General features: G+C 46.0%; 1 protein-coding gene and 15 non-coding genes across 16 annotated transcripts in view; 4 read left to right on the forward strand and 12 right to left on the reverse strand.

Annotated features, from left to right (window-relative positions):
* The window catches only part of LOC146173940 (acetylcholinesterase-1-like), a 76,218-nt gene extending 56,959 nt beyond the window's left edge, over positions 1 to 19,259 (forward strand). The window contains exons 3-4 of the mRNA XM_084585304.1: positions 16,720 to 17,730; positions 18,768 to 19,259. Coding sequence (XP_084441430.1) covers positions 16,720 to 17,730; positions 18,768 to 18,906 — 1,150 coding nt within the window. The 3' untranslated portion in view covers positions 18,907 to 19,259. The remainder of the gene's footprint in view (positions 1 to 16,719; positions 17,731 to 18,767) is intronic.
* TRNAS-GGA (transfer RNA serine (anticodon GGA)) lies at positions 6,934 to 7,007 on the reverse strand. The gene has a single exon. It is a non-coding gene; the product is annotated as a tRNA-Ser (tRNA).
* On the reverse strand, positions 7,219 to 7,292 carry TRNAS-GGA (transfer RNA serine (anticodon GGA)). The gene has a single exon. It is a non-coding gene; the product is annotated as a tRNA-Ser (tRNA).
* TRNAS-GGA (transfer RNA serine (anticodon GGA)) lies at positions 7,504 to 7,577 on the reverse strand. The gene has a single exon. It is a non-coding gene; the product is annotated as a tRNA-Ser (tRNA).
* Positions 7,789 to 7,862, reverse strand: TRNAS-GGA (transfer RNA serine (anticodon GGA)). The gene has a single exon. It is a non-coding gene; the product is annotated as a tRNA-Ser (tRNA).
* TRNAS-GGA (transfer RNA serine (anticodon GGA)) lies at positions 8,074 to 8,147 on the reverse strand. Its single transcript has one exon. It is a non-coding gene; the product is annotated as a tRNA-Ser (tRNA).
* On the reverse strand, positions 8,359 to 8,432 carry TRNAS-GGA (transfer RNA serine (anticodon GGA)). Its single transcript has one exon. It is a non-coding gene; the product is annotated as a tRNA-Ser (tRNA).
* TRNAS-GGA (transfer RNA serine (anticodon GGA)) lies at positions 8,644 to 8,717 on the reverse strand. The gene has a single exon. It is a non-coding gene; the product is annotated as a tRNA-Ser (tRNA).
* TRNAS-GGA (transfer RNA serine (anticodon GGA)) lies at positions 8,929 to 9,002 on the reverse strand. Its single transcript has one exon. It is a non-coding gene; the product is annotated as a tRNA-Ser (tRNA).
* On the reverse strand, positions 9,214 to 9,287 carry TRNAS-GGA (transfer RNA serine (anticodon GGA)). Its single transcript has one exon. It is a non-coding gene; the product is annotated as a tRNA-Ser (tRNA).
* On the reverse strand, positions 9,499 to 9,572 carry TRNAS-GGA (transfer RNA serine (anticodon GGA)). The gene has a single exon. It is a non-coding gene; the product is annotated as a tRNA-Ser (tRNA).
* TRNAS-GGA (transfer RNA serine (anticodon GGA)) lies at positions 9,784 to 9,857 on the reverse strand. Its single transcript has one exon. It is a non-coding gene; the product is annotated as a tRNA-Ser (tRNA).
* Positions 10,354 to 10,427, reverse strand: TRNAS-GGA (transfer RNA serine (anticodon GGA)). The gene has a single exon. It is a non-coding gene; the product is annotated as a tRNA-Ser (tRNA).
* Positions 10,917 to 10,990, forward strand: TRNAS-GGA (transfer RNA serine (anticodon GGA)). Its single transcript has one exon. It is a non-coding gene; the product is annotated as a tRNA-Ser (tRNA).
* Positions 11,202 to 11,275, forward strand: TRNAS-GGA (transfer RNA serine (anticodon GGA)). Its single transcript has one exon. It is a non-coding gene; the product is annotated as a tRNA-Ser (tRNA).
* Positions 11,487 to 11,560, forward strand: TRNAS-GGA (transfer RNA serine (anticodon GGA)). The gene has a single exon. It is a non-coding gene; the product is annotated as a tRNA-Ser (tRNA).
* Positions 19,260 to 21,914: the final 2,655 nt, after the last annotated feature.

Here is a 21,914-nt window from a genome sequence, read left to right on the forward strand (position 1 = left end):
GAGCCTGAATTGCAGAGCATGCGGCACTCTGTTCTTCCTCTTGGTGTCGATTCCTGCAGTTTTCGGCCTTGTGTCCGACCTTTCCACACGAGTTGCACTTGAGCACCGGTCTAGTGGACGTGCGGCAATCGGAAGCCCGATGTCCTGGACGATTGCATAACATACACCGCAACTGGGGTTTATTCGGCAGGCTGACGGAACTCTTGGTATGAGGTTTCTCTTCGTCAGGGACTTTACCGATGTTCGAATAGTTCTGAGCTTCCAAGTATCGATCGGTTGCGTCTGCCATGATGTCGAGTGTCTTGCACTCCCGTTCTTTCAGAAACACAACGAGTTTCGGGTGGCAACACCGCAGGAACTGTTCACCGATCACATGATCGCGCAGGTCTTCAAATGTCTTGGGAACACTCGCCATTTCGATCCAATGGTCGAAGTAACCCGAAAGCCTGGCGGCTAACTGCCTTCCCGTCTCGCCATCTTCTGATCGAGCTTTTCGAAATTTCTGATGGTAACCTTGAGCCGTGAATTTAAAGCGCTGCAGAAGAGCCTTTTTGACCTTTTGATAATCTAATGAATCTGCAGCTGACATCCTGCCGATCACGGTCAAGGCTTCCCCAGTTAGGCACATACTTACGGCCATCGCCCATTTATCTTGAGGCCAGTCCTGTCCCACTGCCACACGCTCAAACCGTTGCAAATAGGCATGCAGGTCATCTCGTCGCTCGTCAAATAGGGGTAGCAGTTTTTGAGGGTTGAAAAGCTGTACTTGTGGCGCTGACACTATGGGCTCGATATCATCTGTCGTGTTGCTCCTCGCTCCTTCTTGGAGTCTGAGTTTCAATTCCAAGATTTCTTTCTCTCTCTCCGCGGCTATGCGACTTTGCTCTCTTTCAGCAGCACGTTCGGCCCTTTGCTCCGCGCGTTCCTTATCTATCCAGTCTCTCAGCTCGGAGCCTGAGAAACCCAGCTGAGCGCCCAACGCGGCTAGACGCTCTAGGTCCATCTTTGCTCAAACGTCGCGATGCGTGTGAACCCGTCCTCGACTCTCTGCCCTCTCTCTGAATGATTAGTTCCTTGAATCTACTAATTTCTAGGATCCTGGCAGGCTCGCCAAATTGTGATGTTATATATGGGCCCAGGTCCGTTCAGGAGCTCTGGGCAGGTAGCAGAGCAGGTTCACAGACACACGGACGCTTTTCTTTTCTTGACCAATTAACGTAACTGGCAACAGACATGCATACAGCCTAGCTTATCCTAATAGGATATGTCCCAACACAAAACCGTCCTACTTCTGGTTTTCCGCTCGTGGACTAGATGCCGGTGCAGGCGAGTCCGCCGGTGCTCCGTTCACGCCAGTCGCCCGAGGACTCGGTAGCGCGGCAGGTCACGCTCCGGCGTCTGTGTCCGGCGTCTGCTTCACAGTCCGGGGTACTGCGGTGTACCGCGGGGTACCGCGTCACGCCCGGGTACTGCAAAGTGCGGCACCAGTGCGGCAGCACAAGTGTGGCGGCCAGGCACGATGGAGCTGGGCAGTACCAGACCCTGGACCAGGTGCCCGGCAGGTGCTGGCGAGCCGGCCTTGTACGCCAGGCCCAGGACGATGAACTCCGCCGCCAGCGACGCCCAGGAACGTCCGACCCGTTCGCTTGTCGGAACAAACTCACGCGCACTGGCACGCCCCGCACGCGGCCACACTTCACTTCCTTTCGAGCCACCCGCACACTCGCCACAATCACCATCATCACAAATACGTTTGTATGTTACCTTGGTGCCTCTGGGTATATTTGCTTCAGGCATTCAGTATGCGTTAGCATGGATTGGCATTTCCGCAGAATATTGTTTATGCTTGAAAGGACATTGGAGGAAGGGCCTCAGAAAAATAGAGTTGCGCTTAGTTTCTTTGTACAGCATTTCGAGAAATTTGGATGTAATTAGTTACTCAGACCTCTAAAGTAGCAACCGAATTTTGGTCGTGCGCACATGACTGCCTGGCTAAGCCCTTGTCATGAATATTTCGGTCTCTTCCGTGACACACATATCTAACGTCTTTTTTGTAGTCTTTGTTTCGACCGCGTTTCCCGCAAATTTTATGGGTTCCATGCTTGAACGCCGTCGTCACTGGAAAGCCGAGGTTTCTTTATCCTGCAGAGTTGAACGATAAATGGTCAATGAAAGAAGGCGGACTGGCCGCAACTATTTAGTAAACAGTTTGGCTATGGGCGCACTTTCGCGCCTCCTACAATTCGCTTCTGTGATGACATCATGTGAATGGTGTAAATTCGCAGGTGTTGTACACCTTTTTAAGCTGCCGTATCAAGAGACACTCCTTTTTCTTATTCAACCGCCGCGCTACGTCTCCATGTCTAAGGAACTGCGTAGCACAGAGACGGGAGGAGAACGGATGAGCGGTAGTTTGCTGGCTATTCACACCTTAACAAAACACTTAAAATGCGAGACTATTGCAGATTTTCACTGGAATGAAAATTTCAAATAGCAGTGTCAGCCTAACAAGGGCATAAATGTAAGGCTATTCGGTAGGGGGCTTGCTTGGCTTAATAAATGACACCATGATTTTGATGCGAGAACGGTGCCTTAAGACCGTCAAAATGAAACCGCAACACTTTCGAACATTTCCGGCTGCCAGAAAGCTCGTTTCGTATATGTATGGAGGCGCGAATACTGGGCGTCAAAAAATTTATTTTTTTTTAGAAGAAAGTTATCGATGATCTGACGAAAAAAGGTAAAGCATTGCTCACAATTTGAAGTATTACCAATGAACAATATTGATTTCCATACATTTCCATTATAATATTACCAAACAAAGCTTAGCAATCATTACACTATTTCTATTTTATACGTTACGGAAGTAGTTAAGGTTCTTTATTTAAAGGGCACTACAGAGCAATTCAGCCCTAAACCAACGGTGGATAAGACTGTTAGAATTACTCGCTTTTCCTGCTGCACATGCGTCATTGCTTTTGGAACTTATTGTTGATGGATAAGGGGCACCTGACATTTTTCCTGGTAAGCAGCACAGTGCCTCGCTTTGTGCAATATCTATGGCAACGCATACGTCCCTGTCTAATAGCACTGAATGTGAAGCTGGAGAGTCAGTCCCAACGTGCGAGCAGTTAACACTTTTAACTAAAGGCCATTAAGGAAATATCCTTACCCGGCGCGACGGGTCATCTATGTTACTTTTGCTCTCATTTATTTAGCTTAAGCCCCGTTTTAGCAAAAGGTAACCTTTACCAACCTAGCGACACGTATTACACGAGTAGCATAGAGACTATTCGGAGAAAATGCTCTCGTCATTGACGTCGCCTTCGCCTTCGCCGTTACTGATATTGAGATAAAAACATGAAAAAATCCAACATGGGATTTCGTATCAAATTTAGACGAAACCAGACTTTGCGCTGTTTTATGTTTAGTGCCTCCCTATTTTGTGCCCAATTTAGCATCAACCGTCTAGTGATGTTTGAGTCTAATATTGCATTAGGGATGCGAACCGATGACATGTTCGCCTCTGACAAGCGTGTACGCCACTGAGAAGTCAAATACTGCGCCTTCCTTTCTCTAAATATCAACTAAAACAAAAAAAAATTGTGGGGCCCAACCCGGCTGAACTCAGGTAACGAGCGTAAGCGTTCTAGGGCTTGAGCTGGGCTACATGAGTAGGATTGTTCGTTTCAGTATGACGCTATCTCTAAGCAGCTGTCATTTCAAGGCTTTAAACCGCTTTGAACCGGCGGCGAGGCGGAGGATGAGCGCACTGCACAGCTGGTGATGTAGTTGCGAGGCTGACATCCCTGACGCTTTGGCTGCGGACGAGCCAATGGAGCGATCGCGTGTAGCACCTGTGGCGAAGAGTACATGAATGACTTTGCAGGCTCGTAGCAAAATATCTTACGCTGTAAAATATAAAAGTGCTCGCGGTATAAAAATCTGATGGTAAAGGATCTTGGAGTCATATTTTTAAGGCGTGGCTTGATCGTACCCATAATGTTCAATGCTTTAGCATAGATTTGTCCTTTTACTTTCTTTCTTATTGATTTTGCTTTCCTCTAGCTTCATGAAAACGCAACATTTCAAAACAAGGCACATATAGCGATTGTTTGGCTAAATTATATAGTAACAAATGTTGTACGGAGTTCGTTTCGTGACGTCGTGTAGAGCTTCTTGCTTGCATGATTTGATAAGCAAGCTAATTTATCATTGACATTTGTCTGTACTGGCGAATTTTTTCCTGATCTTCTGGCATGCTTAAAAAGTTACATTTTTCATGCAAATTGTTTAAGAATCGATTCGATGAGAGGTGATGTAACGCAAAGGTTTTGGGCAGAACAAACCTCCTATTGGTTAAACCCCGATTTCGCTCTTTTTAGCTGTTTATTGACCTCGATTAAGAGCTATTCACTGTGTTATTCACCGTGGGGACGAAGGTAAGAAATATCGACATAATTACAAGCTTGTTCAATACAGTAAGTAATGGCTATCGTAAGTCATCTTCAAGAAAAAGTGCGCTTTACTTGTTTGTCTCGTGAACTCATCCCTGTGATCAAAGCCTAACGCTATTGGAGGAGGTATACCTTACAAGGATTAATCTTGGGGTTGCTCTTACCCTGTTGGCTGCGCCCATATAGGGCTCTCATGCGTTGCACATTGGACGTTGAAGTAGATCTCCTCCGCATTTATAAACTCATGGTGTATACAATCCTGAAGATCAAAACGAAGACATGAGGTTTTACTTACGACATCAAGCTTGTGAAAACATACTATCCTACTCAAGCTATAATCCCCGTTTTTCTTTGCTGTCGCTTAGCTTTGTGTTGTTTTTCTTAAATTGCGCGAAAGTCGCATAGCAATAAAACCTCGTTCAACGGCGAGCTACATGCTGGTTCGCTGGTTTGTGCACATCACCTCTACGTTCTCGGCTTCCTGGCGGCGCTGTATCTGCTCAAGAGTCGTAGTGTTGATATGCATAGCGTTGCATTGCTGCTACTCCACAAGGAAGATAATTTTTCTCGGATTAGTGGCCTTTGCCGGATTAGCCGCATATTGCTCCGGGTAGTTGTTCTGCCGCTAGTAGCGTCCGCTACCTTCTCAAGCGTATCAACGGTGCCATCCCATCCCACATGCAAAGTCATCTAAAAATTTGAGAGGTGCATCTGAATCCCTTAAGGTGCAGTGATGCGAAAGCCCTTTTTCTTCCTGCTCCCGAATAAGTTCCTGCTTCTTCATTTCTTCATAATTTGCCATTTCTAACTCGCGTTTCCGCACTAACTTTGGCTTTACCATATCCGAACAAGGGGGTTCCTTTTTACAGAGCTTCTAGTGTGGGGCTCCACAGTACGTTTAAGTGTTTTAAACCATGCGCGGTTTTTTCTATTTGTATTGGTGTTTGAGCGGGCAGCGCGAGAGTGCATGAGCAAGCTGGAGGGCGGCATGTTAGCGGCGAAAAGACGAGTGTAGATAAGGGCATCTGAAGCAAGCCTCGGGGCATTTTTGCCCGGCGGAAAGCGAGCGCGGGGTGGCCAGCGAGCGTGACGGGCCAGCGGAATGTCTAAGGACTACGGAAAGTTTGGTTTGGTTTGTAAGGTTTAATCTCCTAAAGCGACTCAGGCTATGAGAGACGCCGTAGTGGGGGACGCCGGACATTTTGACCACCTGGGGTTCTTTAACGAGCACTGACATGTGTCTCGTGGCGTTTCTCAGGGAGGGATTTAAAGTCCAACCCTCTTAAATATATCTCTTCTTGGTTTGGACTGTTTCTTGCTACCTACTGTTAAAATCTCCCTCTACGCAGATCACATCTGCATATGGTGCTCCGGAAGAAACAGGCGCATTATGCATGCTCAACTAAAAAAAGCAATAGGGGCATTGCATCGCTCTTAAACAAGTGAGGTCTTGTCATATCTCCAGAAAGGTGCACAGCAATTTCATTTTCACGACGTGATCTCTCCCGTTACGTACTGAAAGTTGCTGGCACTTCCATACCGTACGTCAGCCATGAAAAATTTCTAGGTGTGACCTCTGATAAGTCTCTTTTATGGTCACACGCGCTCAACAACTTAAGATTAAACTCTCCTCATACGTGTCTATATTGTGCATGCTCTCAAAACCCAGAAGGGGCTGCTCTACCGATTCCTTAATATGACTTTAATGAGTAAATTGTGGTGGCCTTCTGCGATATAGCCTACCTTTTCTTCAAGGCCTCTCGTAGGCAAGAATAAAACTACTTGAAGTCATGCAGGCCAACGCTTTGAGAGTGTGCCTTAGTTTTCTAAAGAACCCCTGCACAGTGGGTACTCTGACGGAGAGCAGACATCTCTCTGTAACCGTGCTGATACTGCAGGAGATGCTTCGTGCCCAACTGCATATTGCACGTGTACCTACCCACCCATTTCTAGAGGAAATTATGACAGCACTCTCCCATATACTGCCTGTGCAATATCAATGCGCAATACCGTCATCCTTTTCGCCATGGAGGTTTGTTTCGGTTGGTCAAATATTTAGGGGAATCCCCCAAGGTGGAGTAGGTTTGTAATAAGGGAGTAATTACTCATTGCATCCACCCAAGCGCAGCCATACGGCTACAAAGGAAAGCTGTACAGCCTTCTCAGAAACTTCGTAGTTAAAGAAAAATTCGTCCTGATCCGGGAATCGAGCCCGGCACCACCACCTTTCCGGGGCAGTCGCTCTACCGACTGAGCTAACCAGGACGGTCAGCAGATCAGATGGTAGGGCGAGAGCGAATTGATCTATAACCCGAAGTGGGAATGGTGTTGGTCAAATATTTAGGGGAATCCCCCAAGGTGGAGTAGGTTTGTAATAAGGGAGTAATTACTCATTGCATCCACCCAAGCGCAGCTATACGGCTACAAAGGAAAGCTATACAGCCTTCTCAGAAACTTCGTAGTTAAAGAAAAATTCGTCCTGATCCGGGAATCGAACCCGGCACCACCGCCTTTCCGGGGCAGTCGCTCTACCGACTGAGCTAACCAGGACGGTCAGCAGATCAGATGGTAGGGCGAGAGCGAATTGATCTATAACTCGAAGTGGGAATGGTGTTGGTCAAATATTTAGGGGAATCCCCCAAGGTGGAGTAGGTTTGTAATAAGGGAGTAATTACTCATTGCATCCACCCAAGCGCAGCCATACGGCTACAAAGGAAAGCTATACAGCCTTCTCAGAAACTTCGTAGTTAAAGAAAAATTCGTCCTGATCCGGGAATCGAACCCGGCACCACCGCCTTTCCGGGGCAGTCGCTCTACCGACTGAGCTAACCAGGACGGTCAGCAGATCAGATGGTAGGGCGAGAGCGAATTGATCTATAACTCGAAGTGGGAATGGTGTTGGTCAAATATTTAGGGGAATCCCCCAAGGTGGAGTAGGTTTGTAATAAGGGAGTAATTACTCATTGCATCCACCCAAGCGCAGCCATACGGCTACAAAGGAAAGCTATACAGCCTTCTCAGAAACTTCGTAGTTAAAGAAAAATTCGTCCTGATCCGGGAATCGAACCCGGCACCACCGCCTTTCCGGGGCAGTCGCTCTACCGACTGAGCTAACCAGGACGGTCAGCAGATCAGATGGTAGGGCGAGAGCGAATTGATCTATAACTCGAAGTGGGAATGGTGTTGGTCAAATATTTAGGGGAATCCCCCAAGGTGGAGTAGGTTTGTAATAAGGGAGTAATTACTCATTGCATCCACCCAAGCGCAGCCATACGGCTACAAAGGAAAGCTATACAGCCTTCTCAGAAACTTCGTAGTTAAAGAAAAATTCGTCCTGATCCGGGAATCGAACCCGGCACCACCGCCTTTCCGGGGCAGTCGCTCTACCGACTGAGCTAACCAGGACGGTCAGCAGATCAGATGGTAGGGCGAGAGCGAATTGATCTATAACTCGAAGTGGGAATGGTGTTGGTCAAATATTTAGGGGAATCCCCCAAGGTGGAGTAGGTTTGTAATAAGGGAGTAATTACTCATTGCATCCACCCAAGCGCAGCCATACGGCTACAAAGGAAAGCAATACAGCCTTCTCAGAAACTTCGTAGTTAAAGAAAAATTCGTCCTGATCCGGGAATCGAACCCGGCACCACCGCCTTTCCGGGGCAGTCGCTCTACCGACTGAGCTAACCAGGACGGTCAGCAGATCAGATGGTAGGGCGAGAGCGAATTGATCTATAACTCGAAGTGGGAATGGTGTTGGTCAAATATTTAGGGGAATCCCCCAAGGTGGAGTAGGTTTGTAATAAGGGAGTAATTACTCATTGCATCCACCCAAGCGCAGCCATACGGCTACAAAGGAAAGCTATACAGCCTTCTCAGAAACTTCGTAGTTAAAGAAAAATTCGTCCTGATCCGGGAATCGAACCCGGCACCACCGCCTTTCCGGGGCAGTCGCTCTACCGACTGAGCTAACCAGGACGGTCAGCAGATCAGATGGTAGGGCGAGAGCGAATTGATCTATAACTCGAAGTGGGAATGGTGTTGGTCAAATATTTAGGGGAATCCCCCAAGGTGGAGTAGGTTTGTAATAAGGGAGTAATTACTCATTGCATCCACCCAAGCGCAGCCATACGGCTACAAAGGAAAGCTATACAGCCTTCTCAGAAACTTCGTAGTTAAAGAAAAATTCGTCCTGATCCGGGAATCGAACCCGGCACCACCGCCTTTCCGGGGCAGTCGCTCTACCGACTGAGCTAACCAGGACGGTCAGCAGATCAGATGGTAGGGCGAGAGCGAATTGATCTATAACTCGAAGTGGGAATGGTGTTGGTCAAATATTTAGGGGAATCCCCCAAGGTGGAGTAGGTTTGTAATAAGGGAGTAATTACTTATTGCATCCACCCAAGCGCAGCCATACGGCTACAAAGGAAAGCTATACAGCCTTCTCAGAAACTTCGTAGTTAAAGAAAAATTCGTCCTGATCCGGGAATCGAACCCGGCACCACCGCCTTTCCGGGGCAGTCGCTCTACCGACTGAGCTAACCAGGACGGTCAGCAGATCAGATGGTAGGGCGAGAGCGAATTGATCTATAACTCGAAGTGGGAATGGTGTTGGTCAAATATTTAGGGGAATCCCCCAAGGTGGAGTAGGTTTGTAATAAGGGAGTAATTACTCATTGCATCCACCCAAGCGCAGCCATACGGCTACAAAGGAAAGCTATACAGCCTTCTCAGAAACTTCGTAGTTAAAGAAAAATTCGTCCTGATCCGGGAATCGAACCCGGCACCACCGCCTTTCCGGGGCAGTCGCTCTACCGACTGAGCTAACCAGGACGGTCAGCAGATCAGATGGTAGGGCGAGAGCGAATTGATCTATAACTCGAAGTGGGAATGGTGTTGGTCAAATATTTAGGGGAATCCCCCAAGGTGGAGTAGGTTTGTAATAAGGGAGTAATTACTCATTGCATCCACCCAAGCGCAGCCATACGGCTACAAAGGAAAGCTATACAGCCTTCTCAGAAACTTCGTAGTTAAAGAAAAATTCGTCCTGATCCGGGAATCGAACCCGGCACCACCGCCTTTCCGGGGCAGTCGCTCTACCGACTGAGCTAACCAGGACGGTCAGCAGATCAGATGGTAGGGCGAGAGCGAATTGATCTATAACTCGAAGTGGGAATGGTGTTGGTCAAATATTTAGGGGAATCCCCCAAGGTGGAGTAGGTTTGTAATAAGGGAGTAATTACTCATTGCATCCACCCAAGCGCAGCCATACGGCTACAAAGGAAAGCAATACAGCCTTCTCAGAAACTTCGTAGTTAAAGAAAAATTCGTCCTGATCCGGGAATCGAACCCGGCACCACCGCCTTTCCGGGGCAGTCGCTCTACCGACTGAGCTAACCAGGACGGTCAGCAGATCAGATGGTAGGGCGAGAGCGAATTGATCTATAACTCGAAGTGGGAATGGTATTGGTCAAATATTTAGGGGAATCCCCCAAGGTGGAGTAGGTTTGTAATAAGGGAGTAATTACTCATTGCATCCACCCAAGCGCAGCCATACGGCTACAAAGGAAAGCTATACAGCCTTCTCAGAAACTTCGTAGTTAAAGAAAAATTCGTTCTGATCCGGGAATCGAACCCGGCACCACCGCCTTTCCGGGGCAGTCGCTCTACCGACTGAGCTAACCAGGACGGTCAGCAGATCAGATGGTAGGGCGAGAGCGAATTGATCTATAACTCGAAGTGGGAATGGTGTTGGTCAAATATTTAGGGGAATCCCCCAAGGTGGAGTAGGTTTGTAATAAGGGAGTAATTACTCATTGCATCCACCCAAGCGCAGCCATACGGCTACAAAGGAAAGCTATACAGCCTTCTCAGAAACTTCGTAGTTAAAGAAAAATTCGTCCTGATCCGGGAATCGAACCCGGCACCACCGCCTTTCCGGGGCAGTCGCTCTACCGACTGAGCTAACCAGGACGGTCAGCAGATCAGATGGTAGGGCGAGAGCGAATTGATCTATAACTCGAAGTGGGAATGGTGTTGGTCAAATATTTAGGGGAATCCCCCAAGGTGGAGTAGGTTTGTAATAAGGGAGTAATTACTCATTGCATCCACCCAAGCGCAGCCATACGGCTACAAAGGAAAGCTATACAGCCTTCTCAGAAACTTCGTAGTTAAAGAAAAATTCGTCCTGATCCGGGAATCGAACCCGGCACCACCGCCTTTCCGGGGCAGTCGCTCTACCGGATCAGGACGAATTTTTCTTTAACTACGAAGTTTCTGAGAAGGCTGTATAGCTTTCCTTTGTAGCCGTATGGCTGCGCTTGGGTGGATGCAATGAGTAATTACTCCCTTATTACAAACCTACTCCACCTTGGGGGATTCCCCTAAATATTTGACCAACACCATTCCCACTTCGAGTTATAGATCAATTCGCTCTCGCCCTACCATCTGATCTGCTGACCGTCCTGGTTAGCTCAGTCGGTAGAGCGACTGCCCCGGAAAGGCGGTGGTGCCGGGTTCGATTCCCGGATCAGGACGAATTTTTCTTTAACTACGAAGTTTCTGAGAAGGCTGTATAGCTTTCCTTTGTAGCCGTAATGCTGCGCTTGGGTGGATGCAATGAGTAATTACTCCCTTATTACAAACCTACTCCACCTTGGGGGATTCCCCTAAATATTTGACCAACACCATTCCCACTTCGAGTTATAGATCAATTCGCTCTCGCCCTACCATCTGATCTGCTGACCGTCCTGGTTAGCTCAGTCGGTAGAGCGACTGCCCCGGAAAGGCGGTGGTGCCGGGTTCGATTCCCGGATCAGGACGAATTTTTCTTTAACTACGAAGTTTCTGAGAAGGCTGTATAGCTTTCCTTTGTAGCCGTATGGCTGCGCTTGGGTGGATGCAATGAGTAATTACTCCCTTATTACAAACCTACTCCACCTTGGGGGATTCCCCTAAATATTTGACCAACACCATTCCCACTTCGAGTTATAGATCAATTCGCTCTCGCCCTACCATCTGATCTGCTGACCGTCCTGGTTAGCTCAGTCGGTAGAGCGACTGCCCCGGAAAGGCGGTGGTGCCGGGTTCGATTCCCGGATCAGGACGAATTTTTCTTTAACTACGAAGTTTCTGAGAAGGTTTGTTTCATGGCAAATTTGGACAACTATACCTGGCATCAAAAAAAAAGCCTACACTCCAGGACTCGCAATTAAATACTTCGCCCTTTAACCCATCTGTGCGCGCTACAGTCAACATTGCCACATCTATACTGATGGCTCTGATTCAGCTATTTTTTCATCCATCGGCGTGTGGATACCATCAATACATACCACAATTCGACAACAGTCAGTCACGTAAGCACTTCAGCTACGGCTACTGAGTTAACCGATCTGAGAAGCTATTAGATATATTTTCCTGCAGCATGGGTTATATTCATTGATTGTCGCGATGAACTAAAATTGCTTAAATTATCGAAAATTCAGGAAGAGCTCGTCATTGACATAAATAAACAAGCTGCACACTGAGGCCTATCACCTGAGTCACAGCGTTGTGCTAAAGTGGTTACCTGCTCACTGCGGCATCGCGGGTAAGGACTACGTCGACGCCACTGCAGAAGTAATACCAGACGATTCCTCAAGGACAATATCAATTCCATTCTCACGAAGAGATGCAGCAAGACTTGTAGCCACTGAATCATGGCGATTGCAACACTCTCTGTGGTGTGACCCGAACCATCAATACCGACCTCTACACCGAATAGATCCCACTTGCGTTATTCGAATTCCTCATAATTTGAACAGATGCCACCGTAACTGTATACAGCAAATCCGCTTGAATGTGTCATATACAAACTACTTCTTACATAAAATAGGCATAGCCGAGCACATTGCTCGGCTATGCCTACCGAGCTACCGAGCCCATTGCTAAAACAAAATGCACGTAAATGAGGACTTGGTAAAGACGTTTCCTGTTGGTAAATGTATGATCCCTATAGTTGCATATAAAAGCGTTTCCTGGTAATTAAGGGGATGAAGGGCGGCTGTTACTCACCATACGGGGCTGGGACTGGTAGGTAAACGCCGCTTGGATCAAGGCAAGCCAGCCACCCATGTTATTTCTGTTGGAGGCCGCCCTTGCACCCGCCACCGCTCAGGTGGTGGACGACGGCTGTTTCGTCTCGCGTCTTTCTCTCCCTTTTCTTTTTCTTTCTTCTTTATTTTCTCATCTGTCCGCTCGAGTTAACGGAGGTGGCCTCGCCGAAATCGGCGTTGACCTACCAGTCCCAGCACCGTAGGACGAGGAACAGCCACCCACCCTTCACCACCTCACTCCTATCCCTCCGGATACTGTTGCTGCTGCGACTGTAAGAAGAAGGAAAAGAAAATGCACGACCCTTCAAAAACCACGATTTACCGGAAAACGTTGAGCACAAGAAAAAATTAAACGCCGACAAACACGCACCCGGACTGTTGTTGTTATTGTTGCGATTAACGGGATGCATATCTTGTCGTCTGAGCGCTTACTAATTTTCTGTACGTTACCTCTCATATGCAAATACAAGCATATTACATCGTTAACGTTTCAGAAGTCTAGAGTCACCGAGCTTTATACCATCAGGTAGGAGGCGACGTAGACATTTTCGTCGGACTAGGAACCACATGTGGCCTTTGTCCCGCTGTTGAGACCTCAAATGATCGCGATAGAACCGTGAAGTCGGTCCTGTCAGCGTGTGTTTTCGTAGGTTAAACAGACTTCGCGAGATTGGTCTCGTGCATGTGCACTCCTCCCACCCCCTCGACAAAAACGGTACATTAATAGCCGCCGGTCGATGATACGACTTCCAAGGTGCAGAGCGCGGAAAAAGGCACCACAAAATGCGCAACAAAGCTCGGAAACAGGGATCCCATTGTTTGTAGCGTAAGCACCGCGCTATCCTCCTTTTTTTAAAGTAATTCATACACCTGGCTTACAGTTGCATTGGTGCCATCCCCTGGGTAGTGCGCTTTGCAAGGAAGCTATAAACCTTTGCCTGTTAGCCTGAGCTGACAGGGTCTAAATGACGTTGTGAATATGGTTTCACTCTTGCCAAAGCACCACTCTATCGGTCGGGCAACGGCGTTCGTGAGAAACGGAGCTAGGGGGGTCGTTCTGTTTTTGTGTGTGTACTTCTGCATCAGTTGTCCCGCGCTGCGATGAGGTGCCGAGGGTAGACGCTGACATCCGACTTCGTTTGTGTTTTCTGTAGTGCTGTTGCGTTGAATCAGCTGAAGGCTGTGCGGGCACGCGGTTTAGTTTCATTTTTTTAATCCTGTGTTTTACCGGGCCACGTGTTCTAGCGTAGACACAGGATTAGTTTTTCTTTTTCTTCAATTGTATTTTATCGGCCCTAGTGAGATCAGCGTCGCTTACTATTTAGTACACTTTCCTTGCTTCGTGCACTATTGGATCGCATGTGATCAGCTGGAAGAAGGGAGGCACCGCCTATATATGCGTGTACAGGGTACAGCTGCGTCAGAAAAAGGCCTGCCCAAAAAGGAGCTCCGCGATCGGCGACAAGCCGACTGATTAAGGAGAGACCTTGTCGAGAATTGAGGGGTTTTTGTCATGATCTTCTGACATAGAGAACTCAGGCGGTGTCCACGTCATTCGAGCTCTAAATATTTTGTCCACTTTCACTGTACACGTGATATGTGACTACATACTTTTGATTTGCTAACTTCTTAGTCTTTGTCATCATCCCCCGGGAGCAATGCCAATCAAGAAGAAAGGGATAGAACCTCTCCTACAAGGACACAGCAGTTATCATTTCATTGGCTAGTATAAATCTGTTTGCACGAGCACGGCGCTTTCCGTCAAGAGACCATAGACCGTTTTAAGGGAGGGTTTAGCGTAGGCAGGCTATGTCAGATTTTTTAACCCGGCTAGATTTACAGCATCACCCAATATAAGTGACTTGGAGGGACACAGCTTTCAACCAGAGGAAGCCTTGGGCGGATTCTGTTTTTCCTTTCGCGTTCAAGCAATTTGCTTTCATTGTACTCCCTCCAGTGTTTTTGCTTGAACATGATTATGAATTGAGCCTCCGGTCTTGTTTCAGATGAGCAAAAAAGTGAAGACTGTCTTTACCTCAATATATGGACACCGACGGTGGACGCAAAATCACGACTTGCAGTCATGGCTTATCTTCCTGGCGGAGCCTACGAAATCGAAAGAGATATCGGGATAATCAGTGGCGGCGCCTTAGCTGTTGTTGGAGGGGTAGTAGTCGTCAACATTCCCTACAGGTGGTTACTATTTTTATCATAGTTGGAGTTGCAGGAACATTGCTACCCTTTGTGACCATTTCTTCACTGAAGAGCACGGACAGTATGTACCTTAAAGGGTGCCAGAACACGTTTCAAAAATGTCCTTAACAAAATGTTACCTTTGTGAGCAATTCATACCACACTCATAAAATTAATATGGGAACAAAAGTAATGATCGAAAGTTGCACCGAAGTATTATATGATTCTTGGAGGTTCTCTTGTGTGCATTACGAGTATCTACAAAGATTAGGTGGACATAGATTAGAGATTTGTTGCATATTCTTCCACCTGATAATTCTATAGATAGAAATACCCTCAGTATTTTTGAGGCTAATAATATCAAGATATGAGTTACTTATTATGCGATAACATTGTACTTCACATCCAAATTGATTCCGAGAGACTTCATCGGTTACGAGAACCCTTGTTTGATCAAGAGGTGCATATGGTCTTGTGATGTCATACACCCCCCGATTAATTATCACTCTGCCAATTTTAAATCATGTTTTCACGTCATCAATCTGTAGGACAATCAGTGTGCTTTGTAGCCGAGCTGGCCTGTTGCTCTGGGTAGGTGGCACAGGTGAACGCTGAGACGTCGGCGAGGATTGTGATATCAAAGACCAAGAAATAAGAACAAGTTTGCGCAATCTATGTCAGGACTATTTCAGACAGTGGCGTCCATAACAGGGTTTGCAATTTCTGCGACAGAACATTACAAAGTCACTTAAACAAGATAACGCTCTTCTTGATAAAACCATAGCGGTGAAGGGGGATCGGACCATTGTCCTTTCGGTGTCATGCTAGGCGCGCTTGGTTATGGAAACTATGAATGATTGTTCAGTGCTAAGGTTTAAAGACGTTATGTAAATTGTGCCATACCATGTATAACAGATAAGTCCCACTTTATATTGCAGCAACAGCTAATTAAAATGAAGTCCAGTAATAAGCAATATTAGGCAGCCACCCTAACTTTCACTACTACAATGTTCTCAGTGCCTAATACTATTTAGTAGCACGGTTACTTACCAAAAGTACTCAGTAGCAGCCATTACCACTAAAAATATTGACTCGCAATTACCGAATATTTAAGATAAAAATTACTCAGTTACAATCTATAGTTTGCATGTATCTTTGCTCTCACGCCAGCACCAAGAGATGCTGCAGCGTCGTTAAAAAGGCGGTCGATCACAACCCACTTTAAATTATAGGTTTATTTTTGGAAAAAAAGAGGGGCATCTATTTAGGACAAAAAATGGATCACAAGAAAGTCACGTGAATCATTAGAGCATGCCAGAAAAAAAATTCTCGGTGTAGACGCTGAGTGAAGGAAATCCGCTGAAATTATGCGGTCAGTTTTAGAGTTACGACGTTGTAGCGGGGGGCTTCATATTGAGATAGCGCCAGCTTGAAGTGAAAAATAGGCAATGTACACTGCAGCCTAACTGAGCTACTGTTTATAGTACTAAAATATCTTTTACTACAGTGTTACTGCTTTGAAAAGTACATTTTTAACGATCGCCGTTAACCATTCAACACGGATGATGCGTTATCTCCTTATCATAGAGATGGCAGTCTTGCTGGCAGTTCTAAGATGAAGGCCGAGGACAAACCCTGCTTGTATCGTAGGTAGGAAGTGAATAGAGATCACTACGAAGACTCATAATTCATGAATCCATGGCTGCTGAAACAAGTTATGGTGCATTTAGAAAATTGTAAATATTTATCACCATATTGTTACGTAAACGTATAGCGCAAACATTTATTGAGTAAACTTCTGAATCTGCTTTGCAGATGTGATATATTAACCTAAAACTTTTATCTTACTTCCAATATGAACCAAAACTCTAATGTCCTCTTAGGTGTTCACATGTGCATTTTATGAAGCATTTCCGGTTTGAAATTACCACCTATGAATTTATAGTAAAAGTGCATTTATGCTTTGTCCTAATATTCAGGCTACAATCATACGGTTTCCTCTACGACGGCACAGAAGATGCTCCCGGCAACCAGGGTCTCTTCGATTCAAGGATGGCACTACAATGGATACAGGAGAACATCGCAAGCTTCGGCGGCGATCCAGGGAAAGTGACGTTATTTGGCTGGGACGCAGGTGGCATAATCACAGGTTTTCACCTCTTATCGCCGGAAAGCCAAAATTTGTTTCAGCGAGCCATCATACAGAGCGGGCCCCCAACAAAAAAAGGCGCGGCGAAAGAGCGCTCCTTGATGCTTCGCTACACAGATGATTTTGCGCAAATGTTTGGTTGTGGCAGCAACAGCAGCGACATCAACACGTCTTCAGTCTCCGTGTCATGCCTCCGAAATGTAAATGCCAGCTTAATCACTGCAGCTGAGCAAATATTCATTCGGGAAGGCAAAGGAAAGTTTGAACCAATTTTCGGAGATGAGTTTCTGACTTTGGAACCAAGCGAAGCAACGTTTCCAGGAGACAAAGATGTCATGATCGGACATGTGGCTAATGAGGGAAGCATACTTCTTTACGAAGAATTTAGAGACACTTTCTCTCAAACTCTTCCTGCCAGAAAAATAAATAAGGCTGAAATGATTTACTTCCTTGGAGTCATCTACAAGGATATGTCTCTCCCTGACCTAAACAAGTTTCAGCAAATATATATGGGGAAAATAGGAGACTATGACTACGAACCATTAAGGCAAGCGCTGGCGAAACTAAGGGGAGAAGAAGCTATTATTTGCCCTACTTACGAGACTGTTTTAAAAATGGCCGGTTCCGTAGCTTCTAATAGGAGTCGCAATAATAGCGTGTTCCTTTACGAAATTGATTATGTATCGGCGTGCAACAAAAGAAGGCCTTGGTTTGGTATGTCCCACGGCGACGAGTTACCTTTGGTGTTCGGTCAACCGTTTGAACCTCGCAAAGGATGTGCAAGGGACATTCCATTCAGCTGGACAGTCATTGATTTATGGAGCAACTTCGCGAAAGGCAGGTGAGCAGATTGTTGGGAGGTTATAGCTCGCCTCTTTAACTTTCTTAATGATGTAGTGAGTATGCCAGCCGGCGCCGGTAAATTGTGCAGCTTGACCAGCTTGAACACCTGCTTTTACACACGCATTGTAATATTCTATTACAAAACTTGCAGTGATATTAATATTGCACTCACTAGAAAGTATAATACAATGTAATGCAGAAAACGATTTTTTCATCTGCCGCAAGCGGGAGTGATTTCAATCTAGAGCAGGTAGTTCCTGACTAAAGAACGATGTATTCACCGACTTATAAACGTAATTGTTGTGCAAGTGAATAAATACATTTCATAGAGCATTGCAATTCAAGCTGGCCTTCCGACAATAACTGAGAGAAATCGCTGTGCAAGACTTACATTTCTGTACCAAATAATTAACAGACACTACAGATCACAACTTACCGATTTGCTTGTTTTTTCGTCCAGATACGCTACCCGACAACGACACCAGCTAATTTTAACTCCTTTTCGCGTTCGAAATAACTGCTTTATTTACTCATTTCATCCACGAACTATTTCCGGTTGGAGTAACCTCCCTAACAATGAAGTGCTGCAGCCATCGCTGACGTTGTTCTCGCAACATATCACCAAGTTTCTTTTTATTGAATTTGTTATTTCACTGCTATGTTGTATATGTTTGGTTTTATTCCTAATTGTGCAGAAGAGCTTCAACTTGCAGTGTAATTATTGTTTATTTTTGCCTGTTTTGTTAAACTGCTTAGTTTGTATTCCCCACCCTGCTAAAATCCCAACACTGGGATTGCAGTATCAAGAAAAAATAAATAAATCATATAATCAGTAGTATTGTGAATTAAGCCTAAACCTTTCTGCGTTCCATTTGTCTCGTTCTCTACAAATCTGAATTTTATTAGACGCGGCACTACGTAGTGAGTAAAATGTGGAATGTGTCACTCGGTGAACCCCACCGTCATTGTAAGCTTGTAAGCGAAATGACGTTTCTGCACGTCTATCGAATATATTACATTGCTCCCATTTTTCAGATCACCTGCTCGACCTGCATGGTCTTCGCTTTTCCCGGAGTCTCTGTCAGTCGTCGACATTAGTAGAAACACCTACACTGCTGCGAGCATGAATCTGGAGGCTCGATGCAAAGAACTAAAAAAGCTTGGCTTCTACTAAACATATGGAATTCCTTGTCAACTAGGCAGTGAACGATACAGTCTCGAGTTTCTCATGGTTTCAGGACCATTATTATGAGTAACTGGTAATAATGACTGATTTATTGACTTATGTTACGAATTCTGTTGTGTTGCGAATTACACTGGATTAATAAAAAATAAAGCATATACAGAAAATACAGCCATAGCCAATAGGCGCTGAAATGCAACAGCGTAAGCATTTTATTGAACCACTGTTTATCACTATACAATGATTGACTTGTATTATTCTTTTATGTTGCGAATTACCTACCAATACAAAAATAAAGGTTATATAAAAATGTAGCCATAGCCGATAGCCATTGAAATGCAATAGCGGAAGCATTAAAATGAATTACTGTTCGTAACAATGCCCTGATTGACTTGTGTTATGAATTCTTTTGTGTTGTGAATTACCTACTAATACAAAAATAAAGCTTATTTCAAAGATGCAGCCATAGCCGATTGGCGTTGAAATACAATAGCGCAAGCTGTAATGTTTGAATGCGGAATGCGTCCATTGCCGTGCATGTCACGACGCGCTCGTTTCACGTGTTGCTTTCCTTTCCTCAATGCAACGAAGTGGCGTTCCTCTAAGACGAAGTGACGTCCCTCGGCGATCACTACTTTAGCCGCCACGCCGCTTCGAAAGTTACCCTCATTAGGTATCGAGGAAAAAAAGGTCGTAGTTGCCTTTCCTTCACACACGCTGGGTCTTAAATCGACTAGTAATTATGTGCTCCTTACATATCGAATCGTCAACCTTCACTTTGAACCCTCTGCACCAAACGGTAGTGCCACGGCATTGACAGTAATAGTCGCTGAAAGTGGCCCAGTCTTGGTACCCTTCCACCTGGCATATATACATGCTGTTTCACATAACTTCAACGAAGGACTAACAAATTGGGGCAGCTAAGTGTCGTGAACATGCGGCATATCATTATCCGTCATGTAGCGCTCCTCAGAGTGGCTTTACGTTCGGCTCAATTTGTTATTTACTAAATAAAATGCGCACATTATTTATTATTCCCTTTGGGACCTACTGGGTATCGTCAAGTTGTGGAAGAGGTTGGAAACAACCTATTCAATACTTTCTACCAACATATCTATGACGTTTAAATTTTTGTTAAATTTGAAGGAATCGCGCGAAATTAAACAGAAATGTCACATGACTACGCCCGTGCGTTATACTACTTCAGCGCCACCAAAAATAACCGTACGAACGAAACGTACGTGTTCACCGTGTCCAAGTGAGCGGCTGCCGCTCATTGATTGATTGATTGATTGATTGAATGTCCTTTATTGAATGGAAAGGCGCATGGCCATGGATGGGGATAAAGGGGAGTAAATAGAATCTTCATTGTTTAGGTCGTCACTAAAATCACATTGCTCTAACCAGGCCACTAAGCGAGCCATACTTGGCAAATATCATCTGCGTGTTAGTATCAGTTTCTAGAAGGGAACGGTAGTTCAGGCGGTAGGGTTTGATCTCGGAGCGTCCAGTAGAAAAAGCAGGGCAATCCCAGAGTAGATGAGATATGCCGCCGCAAGTTAGAGTCGTACAGTGGGGGCACGTAATCATTTTCTCTGTATGCTGACGCCAGCGGGCCATAGTACGTGGCGTGTAAGCCGCATGGTTAATGAGCTTATTCAAAAAGACTTATTGACTTCGGGTGAGGTGGGTTTTTCTCGTAAAAGGTGGGTCTGGTGGGGCCACCTGCATGCGATGCTGACTGAGGCTACGAAGACTGGACCGAGTATAGTGCATAAGGGCGAGAGAAGGGGTGAGTTGCCGCCCAAGGTCGAGTAAGGATGAAGCAAGGGGGGTGGGGAAGTAAATGTGGACATCCAACCTGCCAAGGCAGCAGCGGCGTGTGGCGCCGCATTGCCTCCTGATTCGTCCGTGTGACCTGGGGTCAGTGAATAGCGACAGTTCTGATCGCGAGTTGGTGGCGTTTAAGGAGGCCCTGTATGGCCGTAGCTCTTGCATCTTGTGAACCCGGAGTAGTGATTTCCTTGTAAGCTTCATATGAATCAGTAAGGATAGATATTGAACCAGTTCCGATGCAAGGCATTCCTGACAAGGCTCCCTAAATTGCGAGGAGGTCAGCATGAAGAGGGGTACCTTGAGGTAGGTGGCAGGAATAAGCGCCTGAAAGAGAAGGGTTATCATCGCATACCCAGCCCATTTTACGAGGTGCTACATGATACAAATAACAAACCGAGCCGGCCTTCAATTAGGTGACTTGAGCGCTTTTCTTCATGTCTTTCGGCGATGTGGTGGCTTGGTAATGTCTCGGCCCATCGATTTATTGCCGATAATGTCTTGGCCTTTCTTTGCTCCGGCAGAATATGCTGATGCAGTTATGAGACTATACTGATAGTGGTCTTCATCAGCCGCTCATTTCAAGACGGTGATAATGCACGCTTCGTTAATTCAAAACACGTTTACCAGCGCTGCAAAGCGGTACCTCGAGATCCCAGTCACATGGCATTATATTCATATGTCGCAGGCTTCTCGTAAACGCTGGAAAAATGATCACAAAGTTATGGTAGTAGAAAACTTGGGACGGTTGTAGCTCAACCCGCTCTACAACATGAAGAAGCGTACTTGGCCCTAAAGTCATTAATAAGATTTCGTATAATTCGTAATCGGTAATTCGCTAATTGAGCAAAGCATAACTTTTTTTCTGAGGAGCACTAAATGACAATGTGCTTTTGGTTTAAAGCAGCTACTACGTTCCCACTTTTTAAATCCATCAAGTTATATCGACATCCTGCATAACGGAATGACAGTATAGGGAGTAACTGCTGTCCTGGCGGCCGCTCGCGTGCTAGGGCGGCACCTGCAACGTGTAGTGGTGCCACCTTGGATGGCACCGCTACCACATAACCAAGGAGAGCCATGTGGTGGCTGCGATCTTGAGTGGCACCACGTTACCTAGGGTGAACCATGGGGTGGCCGTCATCTTGGGTGTTACAATGTGAAAT

This window comes from Amblyomma maculatum, chromosome 11 (assembly GCF_055883805.1).
Source record: "Amblyomma maculatum isolate TAMU_Amacu chromosome 11, ASM5588380v1, whole genome shotgun sequence".
In the NCBI taxonomy this organism is placed as follows: Eukaryota; Metazoa; Arthropoda; class Arachnida; order Ixodida; family Ixodidae; genus Amblyomma; species Amblyomma maculatum.